The sequence below is a fragment of the Amblyomma maculatum genome, chromosome 5, assembly GCF_055883805.1.
Source record: "Amblyomma maculatum isolate TAMU_Amacu chromosome 5, ASM5588380v1, whole genome shotgun sequence".
NCBI lineage: Eukaryota > Metazoa > Arthropoda > Arachnida > Ixodida > Ixodidae > Amblyomma > Amblyomma maculatum.
Window position 1 is genome coordinate 45,223,599 of NC_139348.1, and position 20,703 is coordinate 45,244,301.

Genomic DNA, 20,703 nt, shown 5'->3' on the forward strand with positions numbered 1-20,703 from the left:
CCACCATTTTATTTTCTTGTAAAAATATTTCTCATTACGTTTATTCCCTTGTTCTCAATAATTAGTTCCTCTAAACCAAAACCGCCAATAATTACTCATAAAAGTAGTTTGTTCTTGGATACAGACGATAGAGAAATGTACTTTTCATTTGGAGCCGATCTCGCACTGACTTATTCTGGCCGCTCCTTGGGTGTTCGTAGTTTCGGCTAATAAAGTATTCGCCGTAACTGCTCTGAACATACTGCCAGTTATACGTTTGTTAAATTCCGCGTGCTTCCAGTAGACATGGAACGTAGCACATGTAGAATAGCCATGAATTATGTGGAGCCGTAACGACGACGGCGCTCAATAAGTTTTTTGCAATTGGGGTGGTACACCACGAAATTTTGACCCCTGCATTCCTGGGAGTACAGCCACAGGCAGTCCGCCGGAGTGGGCGCATCTATTGCCTGGACTGGTTGGAGGAGCAAGCAGGCTGTAGGAGGAAACAAGCATAGCGAATTAATCGGAAGCACCAAAAGAGTATAGGTTTGAGCATAACTGAACGCTGTGAAAAGCTTCATGATCCGTGCTTTCCATGTGACAAAGCATATTCAGAAATCATTTTCTACTACGTGCCTCCTTCTACAGTATGCATACATACTCTTCAGATACACGCACGTTAAATAACCGTAGAAAGTTACAATTTATAAATTTCAGCTTGTTCACAAATCAGCCCTTTCTAAATCATAGCCTTCTAGAAGCACCTTGGGCACCTCATTCTGATATTTAAAGGCATCCTGGACGATCAAAACATTTTTATTTGCAATTTTTGAGCTAACATTTCATTGCCTGATGTTCATCACTCATTCTGATTCCGTTTTACAAGTTCCGTCACTTTGTTCTTGCGCGAGGCAGCCGACCTCAATAAACTTGTTGCTGGCCTCTTGGCCTTACTTTCCCATCGAGGGAATAAACAAAAACAATAAAAGCTGAAAGCGGGGAATGACATAGTGTGTAATTATTGCCGTGACAGAAAACTGAGACTGTAGAAAAAGTTTCCTAACCATTTCGCAGAAATACTATCGTCAAAAAAACACCGCTGCAAGTTCAGAGAGGTTGCATATTTCAGATCTTTTTTTTTTTAATTAAAAATGAACGCCCTAGGAAGGCCACAGCTGTACAACATTTATTCCGGAACGAACTGCACCAATGTTAAAAACGATTCGCTGTGGAATTAGCTATACATAATCAAAAGGTAAAAGTCTGCTTCTGCACGTTCCATATTAACTGAGGTAACTGGTTCTTACACTTATTCATAACTCAATATATTGTCACGTCTCGACAGAACGCCAAGGAGGGTCGAAATATAAGACGGTTTGATTATTGGCCTAGAACGAGTCTTGCGATCAAGCTTCCTCCTTCTTCTTTCAGCTCGCGCTTGTGTTGCCATAGTCGTCATCTTTTGCGTCGCCTTCTATGCGGCATTTGCCCCCCTCCTTAGGAAGCATCGTCCCGATGTGAAAAAAAAAAAGGAAGTAGGAGGTTAAGGTCAGGCTGAGTGGTATGGCTTCATACGCACGACGTGGACGACGTCAGCTTGGTGCTGGCGTCGCTTTGATGTCGACACCCCGTCTGGGATCACCTCATAAGTGACGTCGGTTAAACGTCGCTGAACAACATAGGGTCCAAAGTATCGTCGCAATAGTTTTTCGGAGAGTCCACGGCGGCGAATAGGTGTCCAGACCCACACTTTGTCGCCAGGTTCGTACATTACATGCCGGTGTCTCTGATTGTAGCGTTGTGCATCGTGCTCCTGCTGATTTTGAATCCGCACACGAGCTAGTTGGCGAGCTTCCTCTGCACGCTGAGCGAATTCCTCGGCGTCCTGATCGAGATCATCGGTGTCGGCATTCGGGAGCAACATTGCATCCAGCATAGTTGTTACTGGTCGCCCGTGAAGGAGGCTGAATGGTGTCATGCGAGTGGTGTCTTGGCGGGCCGTATTGTAGGCGAACGTAACGTAGGGAAGTATTTCGTCCCAATTCTTGTGGTTTACGTCGACGTACATGCAAAGCATGTCTGCGAGGGTCTTATTGAGGCGTTCCGTCAACCCATTGGTTTGAGGGTGATAGGCAGTAGTTTTACGGTGACTGGTACCACTGAGGCGAAGAACGATTTCCAAAAGTTCGGCCGTAAATGTAGTTCCTCGGTCAGTTATAATAAGTGCCGGAGCGCCATGCCTCAGGACAATGTTCTCAACGAAGAACCTAGCTGCTTCGGCGGCGGTACCCCTTGGCAGAGCCTTGGTCTCCGCGTAGCGGGTCAGATAATCAGTGGCGACAATTATCCATTTATTCCCGGCTGTAGACGTCGGAAATGGTCCCAGGAGGTCCATGCCAATTTGCTTAAAAGGTGTCGCTGGCACTTGAAGAGGGTGGAGTAGGCCAGCTGGTTTTACAGGGGGTGATTTACGGCGCTGGCAGTCAATGCACGTACGTACATAGCGTTTCACTGTCGCCGGCAGTTTTGGCCAGTAGTATCCGTGCTGTACTCTAGCCAACGTGCGGGTGTAGCCTAGGTGACCGGCGGTTGGCTCGTCGTGGCACGCTTGCAAAACTTCAGTGCGGAGAACCGATGGGACGACGAGCAGAAGACTGTTTCCCCCAGGACGGAAGTTCTTCTTGTAAAGGACGTTGTTGCGAATAAAAAATGAAGAGATTACTCGGGCGAAAATCTTCGGAACAACCGTAGTTCGCTTCTCCAAGAAATCAATAAGAGGGAGCAATTCCCGATCCTCTCGCTGCTGTTGGGAAAGAGTTGCGTCATCTATGACACCTAAAAACGCAGTGTCTTCATCGGTCATAGTGGATGGTTCGACCGGCGCTCGCGAAAGGCAATCTGCATCTGTGTGCTTCTTTCCAGATTTGTAAATAACTGCCATGTCAAATTCTTGCAATCGAAGGCTCCAACGCGCGAGTCTCCCTGAAGGGTCCTTTAAGTTCGTCAGCCAACAGAGAGAGTGATGGTCGCTGACGACTTGAAAGGGGCGAGCGTACAAATAAGGGCGGAATTTCATAACCGCCCATACCACTGCAAGGCATTCTTTTTCGGTTGCCGAGTAGTTCGCTTCTGCTTTAGATAGGGTCCTGCTGGCGTAAGCAATTACCTTTTCCACACCATCCTGGCGCTGCACTAACACAGCACCTAAGCCCACGTTGCTGGCATCCGTATGAAGCAGTGTAGGGGCGTCGTCATCAAAGTGCGCCAGGACAGGTGGTGTCTGTAGACGCCTCCTCAGCTCATTGAAAGCTTGTTGCTGTTCTTCACCCCAGCGAAAGACAGCGTTGTCACGAGTCAGTGAAGTTAATGGCCAGGCTATTCGTGAGAAGCCAGCAATAAACCGACGGTAATAGGCGCAAAGACCCAAGAAGCGCCGCAATGTCTTTTTGTCCGTAGGTGTTGGGAACTTGGCGACTGCGGAGAGCTTTTCAGGATCCGGCCGAACACCTTCTTGGCTGACGACGTGGCCTAAGAACTGCAGCTCCTCGTAACCGAAGTGGCACTTCTCGGGTTTTAATGTGAGGCCCGCAGATTGTATGGCCTGAAACACAGCTAGCAAACGGAGTAGATGCTCTTCAAATGTAGCCGAAAACACTATCACGTCGTCAAGATACACCAAGCATGTTTGCCACTTAAGTCCCGAAAGCACAGTGTCCATCAGTCTCTGAAATGTTGCTGGCGCCGAGCATAAACCGAACGGAAGGACTTTAAACTCATACAATCCGTCGGGAGTGATGAATGCTGTCTTCTCCCGATCCCTCTCATCCACTTCGATTTGCCAATATCCACTTTTCAAGTCCATCGACGAGAAGTAACGTGCATTTCGTAGGCGATCCAAGGAGTCGTCGATGCGAGGGAGAGGGTACACGTCTTTTTTGGTCACTTGGTTGAGCTTGCGATAGTCTATGCAAAATCGTAAGCTGCCGTCTTTCTTTTTAACAAGTACCACGGGGGAAGCCCAGGGACTCTGTGACGGCTGGATAACGTCGTCTCTAAGCATTTCGGCCACCTGGCGCTGAATGGCTTCACGTTCTTTCGGAGCCACACGGTAAGGATTTTGTCGAATCGGGCGAATCGAGTCATCCGTGATAATTCGATGTTTTGTCAAAGGCGTTTGGCCGATCCGCGATTCTGAAGCAAAACAGTCTCGAAATTGATCTATGAGATCCAAAAGGCGGTCCCGCTCTGAAGAAGACAGATTTGGGCTCACATCAACGATGGTTACGGGTGTCTTGCACACTGATCCTCTCTGTTGCAGTAAGCAACAGTGCTGCGCATTTGGGAGGCTGTCGAAAAAGGCAACAGTTGTGCCTTTCGGAATTTGCTGACGCTCGTCGCTGAAGTTTGTCAGCAGCAGTTCGGTATGCCCATTGGTCAAGTTGACCAGCCCTCGAGCTATAGAAACACCTCGGCTGAGTACCAGGGTAACTGCCCGTTCGGCGACGCCATCGCCTGTATGCGCCACGTCGCATTTCACTTCAACAAGAGAACATGATCTCGGAGGTAATGTCAACGTCTCATTGGCGACGCGTAAGGGCAATAGTGGTACTTGCGCATAACCAAGGTCTTCATGGTTATTGGTGAAGGCAACGATGCTGTCACGGATGCTGATTACAGCCCCATGAAGACGCAGAAAGTCCATGCCCAAGATGAGGTCTTTGCAGCAGTCAGGGAGAATAACGAAGCTGCCAACAAACACCGCGTTTCCTATTCCTATCCGGGCAGTGCATTTCCCTGTCGGTGCCAGTAGCTGACCCCCAGCACTTCTTATTACTGGCCCAGTCCATTCAGTTTTTACTTTGCGCAGGGTGTCGGCCAGTTTCTGGCTAATAATTGAAAAATCTGCCCCGGTATCCACCAGAGCATGTACCGCCAGCCCATCAATGGAAACGGCGAGGTCAGCGCTAACAAAATTATCTGGGTTGATCGTCCCTTTCGGCATTTGCGGCGGAAGCGCGGCAAGGTCGGCGCTGTCAGCTTCGTCGTCATGGCTGATCATCTGGTACGGCATTTTCGGCGGTAGTGTGGAAATGCCAATGTTAGCGGCGGCGTCAGAAGCCCGGGTTGTCGGCAATTGCGGCGGTGGTGAGGGTTTCGACACTTTTAGACTGGTTGCAACCTCCCCTCGCGAGGTTGCAGCTCTTAGTTTCCCCGGTGAGGGCTAGGAGACCGCCGTGCGCTAACGCCAGTAGTGTTGCGACGCGTCGGCGAATAACGCTGTGGCGATGGGGAGGAGCGGCGGCGGAAGCCCGGGGATTCGGTTTCCCTGCTGACCGGAGGGTCGTCGTCGATTTGGGCAGAATCAGTGTCGAAGCGGCGGCGAGCAGAAGCAAGCGGAAAGGACTGCCCCTCTTCGCGGTGGCGGCAGTACCGATACACATGACCAGGTTGTCCGCAGTAGAAACAAAGTGGTCGGCTGTCATAACTGCGCCACCTGTCAGTTCGGCGCAGTTGAGAGCGCCTGGGAGGCGCCCACTGAGGCCCCTGGAGGAACCGAATCTCCTGACGGTTCGGTGAGCTCGGTGGGGCGTGGTCTGGCGGTGGGCGACGAAGGACCGCAGCATAGCTCTCGGGCTGCGGCTCGAGGTAAGCTGCAGGAATGTTGGCCGTGCAGCTGATCGGTTTTGGAGCGTGGTATGGTTCGGAAAGGGGTGCCGCGTTGTCGACTGGATGAGACTCGTTGCATGGTGTAGACGGTGATAGGGCGTATCGAATTTCATTCCTCACTGTTTCCATGAGGGCCCCTGACGACTGAGCCTTCGTAGTCGTAATTCGCTGCAGCTCCTCAAGGACAATGCCTCTAATGATGTCTCGAAGAGTGGTCGTATCTGTTGCAGTCAGCGCCGCCGCAGTCGTCGGGGCACAGTTGACCGGTCGGTTGTACTGGCGGCACCGGTCTTGGAGGGCTCGTTCGATAGCCGTAGCGTCCTTAACGAACTCACTCACGGTTTTAGGGGGGTTGCGGACCAAGCCGGCAAACACCTGTTCTTTGACGCCATGCATGAGATGCCGTAGCTTCTTTGGTTCACTCATATCAGGGTCGGCACGGCGAAAAAGGCGAGCCATGTCTTCCGCAAACATAGCCACGCTCTCATTCGGCTTCTGGATGCGCACTTCAAGCAGGCGCAGCGCATTGTCTCGTCGATCCGTTCTCGCAAAAGTATCTACCAGCTGGCGGCGGAAGTCATTCCATGTGGATAAGCTGGTCTCGTGGTTTTCAAACCACGTTCTAGCATTATCCTGAAGGGCAAAATAAACATTGGACAGCTTCTGGTCTGCGCTCCATTGATTGATTTTGGCCACTCGCTCAAACTGGTCAAGCCAGTCCTCGACATCTTCAAAAGCGTCCCCGCGAAAGCACTCTGGTACCTTGGTGTTCTGAAGAGTCACCGGCGTAAGGTTGGTATGTGCCATGGCTTGGGGGACCTGACGAACTTGGGCGTTTGAAGAAGAGTCGTTCGGCAGATGGCTGTACTCCGGGGCTAGGCCTAGAAGGCGGCGGCTAGTGCGATGGACAGGAGTGTCGATGTCTGGGATCCGCTGTGGACTGCCGGAAGGAGTCTTATGCATACCCCAGCGCGCTCCACCAGTGTCACGTCTCGACAGAACGCCAAGGAGGGTCGAAATATAAGACGGTTTGATTATTGGCCTAGAACGAGTCTTGCGATCAAGCTTCCTCCTTCTTCTTTCAGCTCGCGCTTGTGTTGCCATAGTCGTCATCTTTTGCGTCGCCTTCTATGCGGCAATATGCTTCTTACACACTTGCCTCTGAAGTCCGCCCCGCCTGTGTGAACCAGAATGAAGCAGCTTCGCTGGGGATTGATGAACATTAGCTTGAACTGAATGGGCTCGCCGTCTGTATATCAGATATGAGAAATGTATTTTATTATTGCTCAATATTTTGCCGCTAAGGCAGTCCTTATCTGTAATCATGTAGGTGCACTGAACTTTAACTCAAGACGATTCACTAACACAAGACAAGACTGGTGCGTGCCTACATGATGATGAAAACACAACTAGCCGCCATTACAGCATTGCTTATCTGTAACCATGGCGTTTGGTGTCTGTGAGCCTTATTCGGCACTGGCCTGCAAACTGATTAGTAAGCTTTGTTTAAAACATCTATACAATGTTCCACCATTCTTCAGTTCAGGCGTTCAGTCGTGTCCGACTCTTCGTGACCCTATGGACCATGTCACGCCACGCTTTCCGGTCTCTCACTATCTTCTTAACATCGCATAACTTCATCTGCAGTGCCTCGAGGATGCCATCTAACCATCGCGTTAGTCCGGTCTAATTCAGTTCTGCTTGATGGGTTTTTTGGTAATAAATACCGCACATTAATTTATTTTCGTCATTTATAAATTTAAAGTACTCGGCATTATCGCAAGTATAAACGTCTCTAATTATTTTACCTTGTGGCACAAACCTGTATACTGGAGCTGCGCACGTGCGAATGAGACGTGAATGAGACAGCGATGAAGGTTTAGACGCGTCAGCCGTCCATACACGCCAATATTTTAGTTTCAAGTTTATTTCAAAAATACACATAGTAACACAATTACGTTTCATGTTACAGAAAGAGGTAAAAGAGTATGGATACTCTAGGGGACCTTCTAAAGCATGAACAACTAATTAACATTTGTTAGCGACAACGTGTACAAGCTAGACAACACCTATATTAAAGGAACAAGATATTATTTAGCGAAAATCGTAAATAATAAGAATAACAGAATAATAAGATTAACATAATAAGGTACAAGGGTAGATGGAGAATACATCAGTAATCTGCGATTTGCTGATGACATTGCCTTACTAACTAACTCGGGGATGAACTGCAAATAATGATTGATGACCTAAACAGGAAAAGTAGAAAGGTAGGCTTGAAAATCGATATGCAGAAGACTAAGGTAATATTCAGCAGCCTCGATAAGGAACAGCAGTTTACGCTAGGTAGCGAAGCACTGGAAGTAGTAGGCGAATATGACTAGTTAGGACAGGTAGTAACCGCAGATCGGGACCATGAAAAGGAAATAACAAGAAGAAGAAGATTGGAATGGCGCGCTTCTGGCAAGCACTCGCAGATTATGACTAGCAGCTTACCGGTATCGCTCAAGAGAAAAGAATACAACAGTTACATCTTACCTGTACTCACCTATGGGGCTAAAACATGGAGGCTAACCAAGAGGGTTCTACTTACGTTGAGGACAGCGCAGAGGGCTAGGGAACGAAAATTGGTAGGTGTAACATTAAGAGATAGGAAGCGTGCAGAGTTAGTCGGAGAAATAACTCAAATTACTGACAGTCTAGTGGAAATCAAGACGAAGAAATGGGTATGGGCAGGACACGTAGTGAGAAAAGAGGATAACCGATTGTCACTTAGGGTAACAAACTGTATTAAAAGGGAAGGAAAGCGTAGCAGGGGGCGGCAGATAGTTAGGTGGGCGGATGAGGTTAAGACGTTCTCAGTGGTCAAGTGGGTGCAGCTAGCACAGAACCGGGTTAATTCGAGAAATATGGGAGAGGTCTTCGCCCTGCAGTGGGTATAATGAGGCTGATGGTGATGATAATGATGATGATGATGATGAATAAGAATAACAAATGCAATGGACAAATTTCACATTAGTGTGAAATACAAAGAATCAAAAGTATGCCATCAAGTTGGCGTTTAAAAGATCACAAAGAGGCTGCATGTTTGATAATATTTGGCACGTTCTTGACTTTGATGCAAAAAAAGCTTGCTGTTTACACGCCAGATTTAGTGGAAACTTTCAGTAGCAAGTTTTTTCATGAACCGAGAAGCGGGTAACATCAGGGTTGGTAATGCCATTCATATGTGAAAAAATTGTAAAGGATTGCAATTATTCATGATCTGGCAGAGCAGTACTCCAGTTCTGATACTTACTAGATGAAGTACACGAAATATTTGAAGGTCATAGTCTTGTTAGGATATGAGATAGTGATTATTTTTTGCCAGTCCTCATTATTATGGCTTGATTCTTAATTTGTTAAAAAACTTAGATATGACAATTACACGTCATGCTCCATGTTATCAAAATATTTCTAATGATTATGAATAAATTGATCGTAAAATACAAGCAATGTGCACGTGTTACAAAATGTCGCGTCTTTAGCAGCACTTTTTTACCGTGTGATGTTTTCCCTGAAAGTACAGTACGTGCTCAACATCAGGGAACTGCCAAGTATAGCACCAAGAAATATACAATAATGAGACAAGTGCATAAATAATGAATCCGTATAATGGATAAATATTTGCAATATTTGGAGGCCGGGAGCTAGATATTACAATCTTTGATTTAAAAGGATTTATCAGAAATCTGTTTCTAGCATACCGACTGCCAATGTTATTGATGTCTTGGTTGAGTGTTGTGGTAAATGAGTTCGAACATTTGCCATTGACTGGAATCAATTTACAGACAGAAGCCCTCGTTAACCGGTTCGGTAGATCGTTGATGTTATTAAATATATTAAAGGGCTAAATATGGAAGCCTGAGGTTTGCCAAGCATCCTCGAGGCGCTGCAGGTGCTGCAGTTGAAGTTATGTGATGTTAGGAAGATAGTGAGAGACCAGAAAGCATGGCATGATATGGTCCATAGGGTAACGAAAAGTCGGACACGACTAAACGACTGAACTGAGCTGAGGTTTACCAATGCTGATAACATACTTACATAAAGAATTCTAACATATTAACGATTCGTTCACGATCAGCTAAGTAACTGCGATGGATGAGTAATCTGATGCGGTTTCTAGAATATCATAATATCGATGTTTAGATGAAATGTCACAAATAATCGTGCAAAAGCATTAAATAAACCGATAATTAGTAAATGGAGTAACCTTTATTAATTTGTAGCTTGCATTTATAACTGAAGTAGTTATGTGCGAAGATAGTTGAGTACATGTCTCTAACACCGAACCGCTCTGGAAGGTAGAAATAACGATTTTCAAAATACTTTGACAGGGTTAGTTGAAATAGCTTTTGAATGCGTTTACCCAAAACAGGAAGCATTGAAATTGGGCGGCAATTTATTAAGCATTAAACGTTTTTTAAAAACTCGGCTAATTTTACTTTTGTTCAGTTCTGCGGGAATGCACTGGATAGGAAAATGAAAGACATCAAGTAGGTTAGAACATCTGTGACGAAACCAATACTTATTATATTATGACTGATACGTATGTATGTATGGTATGAAGTGTACTTATTATTTTGTCAAGTGATATCCCTAGTGAAAAATCCCGTATCGCGACAAACGGGTTTGAACCGGTCCTGTATTATCCCGTATAAATTTGATACTGGTTTGACCAGTCCTGTATGAAGCTTAAACGGGTTTATATCGGACAGGTCATGTCCGATATGAATCTCAATCCGGATGGTCCAGCCCGCTATAGAGTTAATACAGGGCAGACCATTTCCAGTATGCATCTTATACATGACATCCCAGTCCGGTATGGATATGAAACAGGGCGGACCAGTCCTGCATGAATATTAAACGGGTTTATATCGGATAGGTCATGTCTGGTATGAATCTCAAATCGGACGATCCAGTCCGGTATCGAGTTAATACAGGGCAGACCATTTCTAGTATGCATCTTATACATGACATCCCAGTCCGGTATGGATAGAAACAGGGCGGACCAGTCCTGTATTGAGCTCATATACAGGACAGGTCATGTCCGGTTTAACAGAAACCGGACAAATCCGATATGAATGAAACTGATACGGGACAGAGTATTTCCGCTTCTCAGTACAACTCGGGCGGATCGTGAAGCTCAGCCAGGATGACCACGTCGGAACATGCCTTCACGCTAAATAAGCATGAAACCATACATAATATACGTTAAAACTTTTCTGTATATGTGGAGTACGCGTTGTTTCGTACATACCTAGAATATATGAAGCCGTGGATGTGTGTTCGCAAGTACATACATGCATCGCGTTTGTTTTTGCGTGTGCAACAGTCGCTGCAGCTTGTACGATCTTGCGGTGCATCTTCATAATCTGCGACTGAAGATCTGCCACCTTCAACGCGAAAGTGCAAGGAAGAACGTAGCGTTTCGTTAGCGCGGATAAAATACGCTCGAGAATAAATGAAACATCGCTGACCATCGAAATATGCACAGGTCAGCCGAACATCGGGAGTCGCTTCCTCGAGTGTTTACGCATGCAAAACACTTGGTCAGAAGTAAATTCACTGACGTAGCGGCTCCGCTGGCAGCAGGTGAAGCTAAAACAAGCAGTATTACAAGTGTTGGTGCACCGCATATATCTATATGTAGCAAAAATTGCATGCGTTCGAAGACGATGACAAAACACATCAGCACTAGTAAACTGTGACATTCTGAGGTTTGTCTGCAAGAAAGCGATACATTGTAAAGATGCGGGACACGGATAACCCTTCGTGATAGCCAGGAAAAAGATGCAGCATGTGTAAAGGGCGATCGTTCAATTACGACCACAAATTCTACACCCTACAAAAATACACAAACTACAAAAGAGCAATCTCGACTGCATAAGCAGATATATAACCACCATCACCGTGTCCTGCCATTGTGCAGTGGTTAAAGTGCGTGCTTGCTGGCTGAAAAGACCGGAGTTCGAATTACATGTAATTTTTTCCTTTTCTATTTTCTTTTTGTTTCTTTTTCTTTTTTTTTTCTTTTCTTGTTTTTCTTTTTCACATGTAGTGGTGTTATGTATTGTTCAGCCTGTATCAATTAACCAGAAACCCGACGAACGCGTCGTTTCTGTTTTTTTTCTTTTTCTTTTCTTTTTCAAATGTAGTGGTGTTATTTTATAGCTCTGCATGCTTTTTACAGCCTGGCGTCTAGTTTTTTTTCTGAAACAAGGGCAACGGACCATACAGGAATTTCCGAAATGAGAGCTCCGCGCGGTTTCATATCGGCTCAGCCTGTATAAATTAACCAGAAACCGGACGAACGCGTCATTTCTGGAACTGATACCTGGCAGAGTATTCCGCTTCTGAACAGAAGCCGGGCCGATCGACGAAGCTCCACCAGGATGACCATGCGGGACACGCCAGCGCACTAAATAAGCATGATACAAAACATGTTATACAACTGTTCTGCATATAAAGGGCACGCTTCGTTTCCCAAATACCTCGAAAATGCGAAGCCGACGAAGTGTGCGCTAGCAAGCATATACGCGCGTCGCGTCGCTTTTGCGCGTACAACAGTCGCTGCAGCTCGTACGATCTTGCGGTGCGTCTTCATATCTGCGACTGAAGATCTGCCGCCTACAACACGAAAGTAGAAGCACGAACGTATCGTTTCGCTAGCGACGACAAAAAGCTGTTCGAGAGAAAATAAACAAACATCGCTAACCATCGAAAGATGCGCAGATAGCTACACACCGGGCGACGCGTTCTCGAATGTTTACATATTGAAACCGCTCAGTCGGAAGTGTATTCATTGACATCGATGCTCCGCTGGTAGCACGTGAAGCTAAAACGCCCAGTATTACAAGTATTAGTGCACCGGATATCTCTGTATGTAGGAAAACTTACAAGCGTTCGTAGACGATGGAAAACACATCAGCACTAATAAATTATGATATCTCGAGGTTTGCCTTCAATAAAGCGACGCTTTATAAAGATACGGCACATTTGTGAACCCTCGTGATAGCCTGCAAAGATATTCAGCGTGTTTAAAGGGCGATCGGTGAATTACGGCCACAAATTCTACAAGTACGAAAGAGCGAAAGTAGCTATATATACTGAATAATAACCACTCAAAACATAATCCGCCGTAGAGTAGTGGTTAGGGTGCTCGTCTGAAGATCATAAGGACCGAGGTTCGATTCTTCATTCGGTGGTAAATTTTTTTTTATTATTTTTTTTTATTTTATTTATTATTTTGAATGTAGTCGTTTTATTTTATATTGTTGCATGCTTTTTCCACCCTGGCGACGCGTTTCTTTCCGGAAACGAGGGTCATCAACCATACACGCCATTCCCGTATCAGAGCTCCGCGCGGTTTCATTCTGGACTTTCCAGGCCTGTACAGGAATTTGCTGAAATAGCCCCCAATCCTGTATCCCAGATCCTGTACAATAAACCTGTATACGATTTCCTGTACGAATTTTATACAGGATTTTTCAGTAGGGATGGGGAAAAGAAAAAAAAATTATCACCAGGACTCAATGGACAATTCAAGAGGCGACGAAAATGAGGTGACTATTAACAGTATGGTCACTAAACTCGGGAAACTGATCTCCCCAAAAGGCCATTAAATTGAATGCATTACTCTTTTAAAGTCGGGATGTACGTCAAGGAAGTATACATTTTTTCTTGGACTAAAAAACAAACTGCAGCTACACCTCAGCCTTTGAACCCGATGAAGTACTAATCCAGCAAGTAATTTTTTCTTCTATGATCTCCTGCTACCACAGAGTCGCATTCATTAACAATGTGTAATACCACTGCGCGTAGGCACAAACCTACGCTTAACATAAACGCAGGACCAAGGCCTTACTTTACATCTAGTGTCATCAAACTCGATTCCAATCTCACACTCCCACATTACTAAGCTACTCGTGTTCATAACCTCTATCGAATGGAGATGGGTGAGACGGGGTGTCAACTTGTGAGCATTTACTTCACTGAGACGTTTTTTACATCTGAATACAAGCAATGAGCCACGAAGGGCCCACAAAATAAATAGACAGGGATGAGGATAGAAGGCAGGGGTGTTAACCAGAAAGGCCTCCGGTTGGCTACCCGACACTGGGATAGCCCAAAAACCAGATCATATCTATATCAAGTACCTGATTGTGTAAAAAATATGTAATTCATAACAAATCAGCAATCTCGTCACAGCTTCATTTCGAAAAGAGTCATCATGTAGCATGCGCTTAAGACAAAGACGCACACAGGTGGGAAGAAAAAAGTGCGCTAGCTCCATGATTGAGCTCGAGTCCTGGGACTGGATCCTTAGCCCTGCTTCTCGACTCAGTTGTGAGGTGCTCGTTTATTTGGTGGAGATGCCGGATGCAATTTTCATGCTCCGGACACCTCCTAAAAGCCCATGACACACCCATCTGGTAATGAGCCCAGTACATCAGAGCAGTCGCCGACTGCAAGGTCTACCTCCCGCGTATGGTCCTCTCTTCGACCACAAGCTAAAAGAAACGTTGACATAAGCGCAATGAATCCGGTGGTATCGGAAACTCTGGTCCTACAACACCACTAGCGGGATCCACCACGTTTACACGGCCTGCACCATTAAGGACGCCGACGACTGACAGAAGCAGCTCGACCGGGTGACTATCTTGAACGCCTGGAACGCTGGCTCCGAGCTGCGCCATGTCTATTTAGCACTGGAAGATTCTGCGAGGACATGGCCTGAAAATAACGAAACTGGACACCGATTATGGATCACATTTAGGGTGAAATTCTTGCATATGAACAGCAGCATACTTTAAAAGGAATAGCCGAATACCACATTCGAATGAAAGTGTGACGGTCTACGCCGAAGAGATGAAGCGACTCTTTCGTAGCGCAGAAAGAGCAGTTGATTGCTGGCCTAGTGCAAAGTTCACCAATGACAGTAAGAAAATTCATGAGTGAAGCTACCACCATCGAAAAAGCACTTGACATACGCGCCCGCCAATACCAGTACGCTATTGTGTCCATGATCGCCGCCAGTGCAGGTGAAGCCATGCCATTTTCCACGGAATCCTTGCGTGATGCAATCCGTGTGACAGTCCTGGAAGAGGTGGCCAAATACCTGCCGATTCCATCACAGCTACAAATAACCAGTTTCTGATACTAGTATCCGCGAATAAGTACAACAGGTGCTGGGCGGGGCCGTTCCAGCCGCAGCTATAACGTCGTCGCCCGGCCTTGAGTTATGCCGCTGTCACCAGCCGCTACGTGCTACCTTCAACATCAGCCTACGAGCCACGCGCACAGGTCACCCGTGTATCTTTTCGGCCAAACGTACGCTACCGCGTTTTCCTAGGACCGATGTCTGGCAACCCCCCGTTACCAACCATTGTATTATTGTGGGGAAGCTGGACACATCTGTCGCCGCTGCCCCTACAAGGAAGTCCGTTTCCGTTGGTTTCCTTTTAATGCCCGTCGTCCGTTGCCTGGACAGCGGCCAAGCGAATTTGCAGAATACGTTTCGCGTGTCGGCCCAGGCCCAAGCCGCTTCCGATAGATGTCGCCTTGCAAACACACCGCTCATGGGCACCATGAGCGACCCCAAAGACCCCGTAGGGCAATCTAGATGCATCAGCATCTGGATGTCGCTGCTCAATTACGAAAATTTCAAGATCCTCTACAGGTGCATGACAGTTCTCCGCCGCACACCACGATCCATAGCCCACGTACATTAGCCGAACCGACACCGCAAAGACCACCTGGCGATCCTCAATTTAAGCCTGACGCCGACCTTCGCTTCACCACTTCTTCAGAGCACCGAAGCAGAGACTGGCCGCCTCGAAACTTCCGCCACCCGACGCCACAAACTGCCGACCTACAGACCTCCGTTAATGGCACAGACGTCACTGCTCTTGCCGATATTGTCTCCGATGAATCAGTTCTGAATGGACAGTTTGCTGCAGCTCTCAGAAAGATCATAACAGCATGGGATGGCCCGCAAGTACGCACAGCTGGAGGACATTTAATTTGCCCATGCGAGTGTGCACGCCAATGCTTTCTGTACAAAGGCAACCCTTATTGGCGATGGTCATCGTGTTGGCCCAGTATTCCTGTGACGCCATCTTCGGTATGGATATTCTACCGGGAAACGGTGCATTTATCGATCTGCAGGACCACTCAGTAAGATTTGCAATTGATAATGTCCTCGAAACCAATAGCATGGTCCTCGCTGCACTTCACATTATTGATGACATTGTGAATGTGCCCCACGTTCGAGCAATATGATGTCCGTGCGTTCCCTCCCAGTTCCAGACCCTGAAGATGTCATTTAGACCAAACGAAAACTGCTAATACAAAGAGCATAAAAGTTACCAAGGCAGTATTATTTTAAAATGGCAAAGTTGATGTTCTGCACCAACATCAGCGACCAACATCAAAATAAAAGGTAGGGACAACTGTGGCATATCTCGATGCCATAACGGACACTAATTGAGCACGCAATTTAACCAGCGCTTTACTAACATATTCCTAGGACAACGCTGAACCGCTGTACGATATAATCCTAATATTACCTCCAGCAGGTTGCATAATTTTTCTTGATAATTTGGTTGGTTGGTTGGTTTGTGGGGTTTAACGTCCCAAAGCAACTCAGGCTATGAGAGACGCCGTAGTGGAGGACTCCAGAAATTTCGACCACCTGGGGTTCTTTAACGTGCACTGACATCGCACAGCACACGGGCGCCTTGCTTTTCGCCTCCATCGAAAAGCTGCCGCCGAGGCCGGGATTCGATCTCGCGTCCTCGACTACTGTTTCCAAGGACGCGGGATCGAATCCCGGCCTCGGCGGCAGCTTTTCGATGGAGGCGAAAAGCAAGGCGCCCGTGTGCTGTGCGATGTCAGTGCACGTTAAAGAACCCCAGGTGGTCGAAATTTCCTGAGTCCTCCACTACGGCGTCTCTCATAGCCTGAGTCGCTTTGGGACGTTAAACCCCACAAACCAACCAACCAACCAAATTATCAAGAAAATTTACGCAACCTGCTCATTACCTACTCTAATGCATTTGCCAGATCATCATGGGTCACTCGAACGCCCCTTGCAGAGCACCGCGTCATTACAGACGAAGCAGTTCGGCCACGCCGTGAGTCTCCTTATCGAGTTTCCGAAAAGAATGTACTCCCATAAGAGTATAAGTCAAAGTAATTCTCAATAATGATGTCATTTGGCCTTCCCGAATCCTCTGGGGTTCACCTCTGGTACTTGAGAAGAAAAACGATTGCACTCTCCGTTTCTGCGTTGACTACCATCGACTGAACTACGTTAGAAAAACGATGTTCCCCCTTTTTCAGAATACACGGCGATTTAGATAGCCCATTCAATACAAGGTACTCTCCTCCATGGATCTCAAGTCTGGACACAGGTAGAGGTCAATGAGTGGGACCGCGAAAAGTTGGCTTTCATTCCATCCCATAATTTATATGAGTATCAAGACATGCCGAGAATCGAAAAACGTCTCGGAAATAGCCGCCCCCTTAAACTTCTAAGGCGGTACGCATTTCCCGTGGGGAGCCTCGCAAATGCACGCATTTAAAGAGGTTTAACGGCGCCTACAGTCACCTCCATTTCGAGTAAATCTCGATGAAAGACACCGAACTGCACAGCGATGCTAGCAATGTCGCTTTTGGCGCTGTCCTAGTACAGATACAGGACAGGCAACCACTTGTGTATGTATGTATGTATGTATGTATGTATGTATGTATGTATGTATGTATGTATGTATGTATGTATGTATGTATGTATGTATGTATGTATGTATGTATGTATGTATGTATGTATGTATGTATGTATGTATGTATGTATGTATGTATGTATGTATGTATGTATGTATGTATGTATGTATGTATGTATGTATGTATGTATGTATGTATGTATGTATGTATGTATGTATGTATGTATGTATGCATGTATGTATGTATGTATGTATGTATGTATGCATGCATGCATGCATGCATGCATGCATGTATGTATGTATGTATGTATGTATGTATGTATGTATGTATGTATGTATGTATGTATGTATGTATGTATAACATTATTAGGGAGCCGGCCAACGAATTGCTTATGCTAGTCGGGCTTTGTACCAGGCCAAAGCAAACTGTGCCGCAGAAAAAGTATGCCTCGCCATCGTATTGTCTATTTAGAAATTTCAACTATATAAGTGGTGACCGACTATCACGCGCTTTGTTGGCTGTCAACCCTCAAAGCCCAGGAGAGAGGGGGGGGGGGGTTGGACAAAGGGCGTACCCGGAGCATGATGCGGGCGCTAGCGCACCTGCTACTTCAGGCGGGGGCGAGATAGTGGCTCGCAGCCAAAGGGGGATAGAAGTTAGGAAGTTGCTAGAGAATAGGCATATGAAAGAGATAGTAGAATGGAGTGGGGCACCTCAGAGGAGAGCACGCCCCCGAAGGGGCAAGCGCCGTAAACAGTCAATGCACAAGGGGGAGTCTATCGTTTTCCTTAATATGCAGGGAGGCAGGACGATGCGAAACTGGGGAGAGTTGGCTTTGGAATTGACACGGCAACAAATGGAGATGTTTGCGGTTGCAGAAACCCATCTTCTAGATGTAGAGACGCCGCCGCGGGTCGAGGGATATGACTGGGAGGGGTGTAATCGGAGAGGGTCCGAACGACAAGGCGGAGGGATTGGTTGCTTGTGGACAGCGTCGAGGCCATGGAGTCGCACTAGGCATTCGTGGCAAGAGCACATGTGGATGACTGGAAAAGTAGGTTGACGGTCAGTGGCTTTGGCAATCGATTATACGCGCAGGGGCAATAGAACACAATAGGAAGCTTATACGTACACCTCGGGAGTGTTCAAAGATTCTGGTTCTTGGGGATATCAATGCCCACCTTGAGGACTTTGACGGGCACACAGACGCAAATGGCAGGCTGCTAATGAGAATGGTAGAGGAAGAGAAGTTAGTATGTGTGAATGGCTCTGACAAGTGTTAGGCGCGCATAACGTGGGCAGCTCGAGAGATGCAATCCTCTATTGACTATTGCCTTATGACAGAGGAGTTGTACGAGGCGCTTGAGAAGATGGTGATAGATGAAGGCGGCAAGGGGAACCTTGGGAGTGACCATAACCGGATCCGGCTGGTGTTTGGACAGGAACATCGGAGGCGACAGCAAATCGAGGCACCATTTCAAAGACGACTAAGCGAGGCTGAGTTGCCAGAGACTGACAGCTCGCTAGAGGAGCTAGTAGACCACATCGGCTTCTATGAGGAGTTGATGGATGCAATAGGAGGGCAACTTAGAGCACGGGAAAGCCGTAGGAATGCCGGCATAAGGGCAAAGCATGGTGGTGTAAGGAGGTGGCTGCTGCAATTAAGCGATGCCAGGAAGCTAGGCAGGGTACACCGGCGTGCGGCCAGAAAGCGGAACCAGGCGGCCACGGCCAGTGCATGGATAAATATAGACCCCGAAAGCAGCAGCATTGGTGCAATCCCGGCTTCACTCTTTTAAGAGGCGATTGATGGAAGAACTGAGAATGGCGGGGCAACAGGCACCACAGCGCTTCTGGCGATGGGTGAAGGCGGGGAAGCAGAGCTCTAGGCCCATAGCATTGAAGGATGGCTCAGAAGGTGAGGCAGTGAAGGGGCCAGCCTGCATCTCAATTTTTGAGCGGTAGTGGCGTGCGACACAGAGATCACCAGAAGGTGCGCAAATGCGGCTGAAGAGGAGAGTGAGCCGAGTGGCAGCGGCCGGAAGAGCAGGCAGCGGATCTGGAGGCGCCACCCACTGAGAGAGAATGGGAAAGGGCAACTAAGAGAGTTGATTCTGATGCAGCAACTAGATGCGATGGCATCCCCGTGGGCTTGATCAAAGGGCTGGTGTCGAAGGGACAGTCACGACTTATTGAATGCGTGACAAAAGTGCTCAGCGACGCCGAGATCCCAGATGACTGGAGAAGGACCCGGATCAAGCCCCTCTTTAAGGGAGCCGGTGATAAGGAACGCCTGGACAACTACGGTGTCGAAGGGACAGTCACGACTTAGAGAATGCGTGACAAAAGTGCTGAGGGACGCCGAGATTTCAGATGACTGGAGAAGGACCCGGATCAAGCCCCTCTTTAAGGGAGCCGGGGATAAGGAACGCCTGGACAACTACAGACGCATTGCAGTGACGCTGGTCCTATACAGTGGCGGCTCAGGTAGCGAAAGCTCACCTTCAGGGTTGGGCGGAGAGAGGTGGAATCCTTGTCAGGGAGACGAATTGAAGACAACTTATTTGTCCTTACGCAATGCATTGAGGCTGCTCAGCAGGCAGGCAGGCCTCTCTATGTTGCGTACCTGGATATAGCCAAGGCCTACGACAATGTTGACCGGGAACGGCTATGGAGACTTCCACGAGAATATGGCTTGGAGGAACGCAGTGTTGACCTCCTTCGAGCACTATACTACGGGGTCAAGTCGCGAGTGGAGCGGGTAGATCAGGAGACAAGTTCATGAATATTCCAAAGGGACTGCGTCAGGGATGCTCGTTGTCACCACTGCTCTTTATGATTGCCACGAAATCGGCACACATTTTTACTAAGCCGGCGCGGCGGGAGGTCCGCACGTCGCCGCATCGAAGCTTCCACCAGGTTCTAGAACAACCTCCTTCCCCGCGTGATAGAGCGCGTAGCTATGTAGGCGTCGTCGTCACACTCTTTCTCACACCCGGCGATGACAGTGATTCATCAGTCCGGAAAAAGCCAGACGTCTCCAGAACATTCTATAGGATCTAGCCCATGACGACGCGTGGCTCGGCGGGAGGAAAAGGGAGCGCTCTAACCACCAAAGCTAAGTGTGTGTGCGCGCTAGCCTTGGTGCGCCTTAACAGAGAGAGGCGGCACGCCCTATTTATGGAGGCCGCGCCGCTCGTGCAGTCGGTCAGTCATTGGTTGCGGCGTGTTCGCAAGTGCGATAACTGGACTCCTGGAAATCACCCACTGCTGGCAAGCCCACGGACC

The 20,703-nt window shown here is 47.5% G+C and overlaps 1 protein-coding gene across 2 annotated transcripts in view; it reads right to left on the reverse strand.

Moving 5' to 3' along the window:
• Positions 1 to 230: 230 nt before the first annotated feature.
• Positions 231 to 20,703, reverse strand: part of LOC146188219 (uncharacterized) — a 51,314-nt gene continuing 30,841 nt past the window's right edge. The window contains exons 4-5 of one of the 2 annotated variants that reach the window (XM_084603692.1): positions 6,801 to 6,898; positions 231 to 475 (exon numbers count right to left, since the gene is read on the reverse strand). In XM_084603692.1, coding sequence (XP_084459818.1) covers positions 443 to 475; positions 6,801 to 6,898 — 131 coding nt within the window. In that variant the 3' untranslated portion in view covers positions 231 to 442. The remainder of the gene's footprint in view (positions 476 to 6,800; positions 6,899 to 20,703) is intronic. The other variant, XM_084603691.1, reaches the window with a different exon arrangement.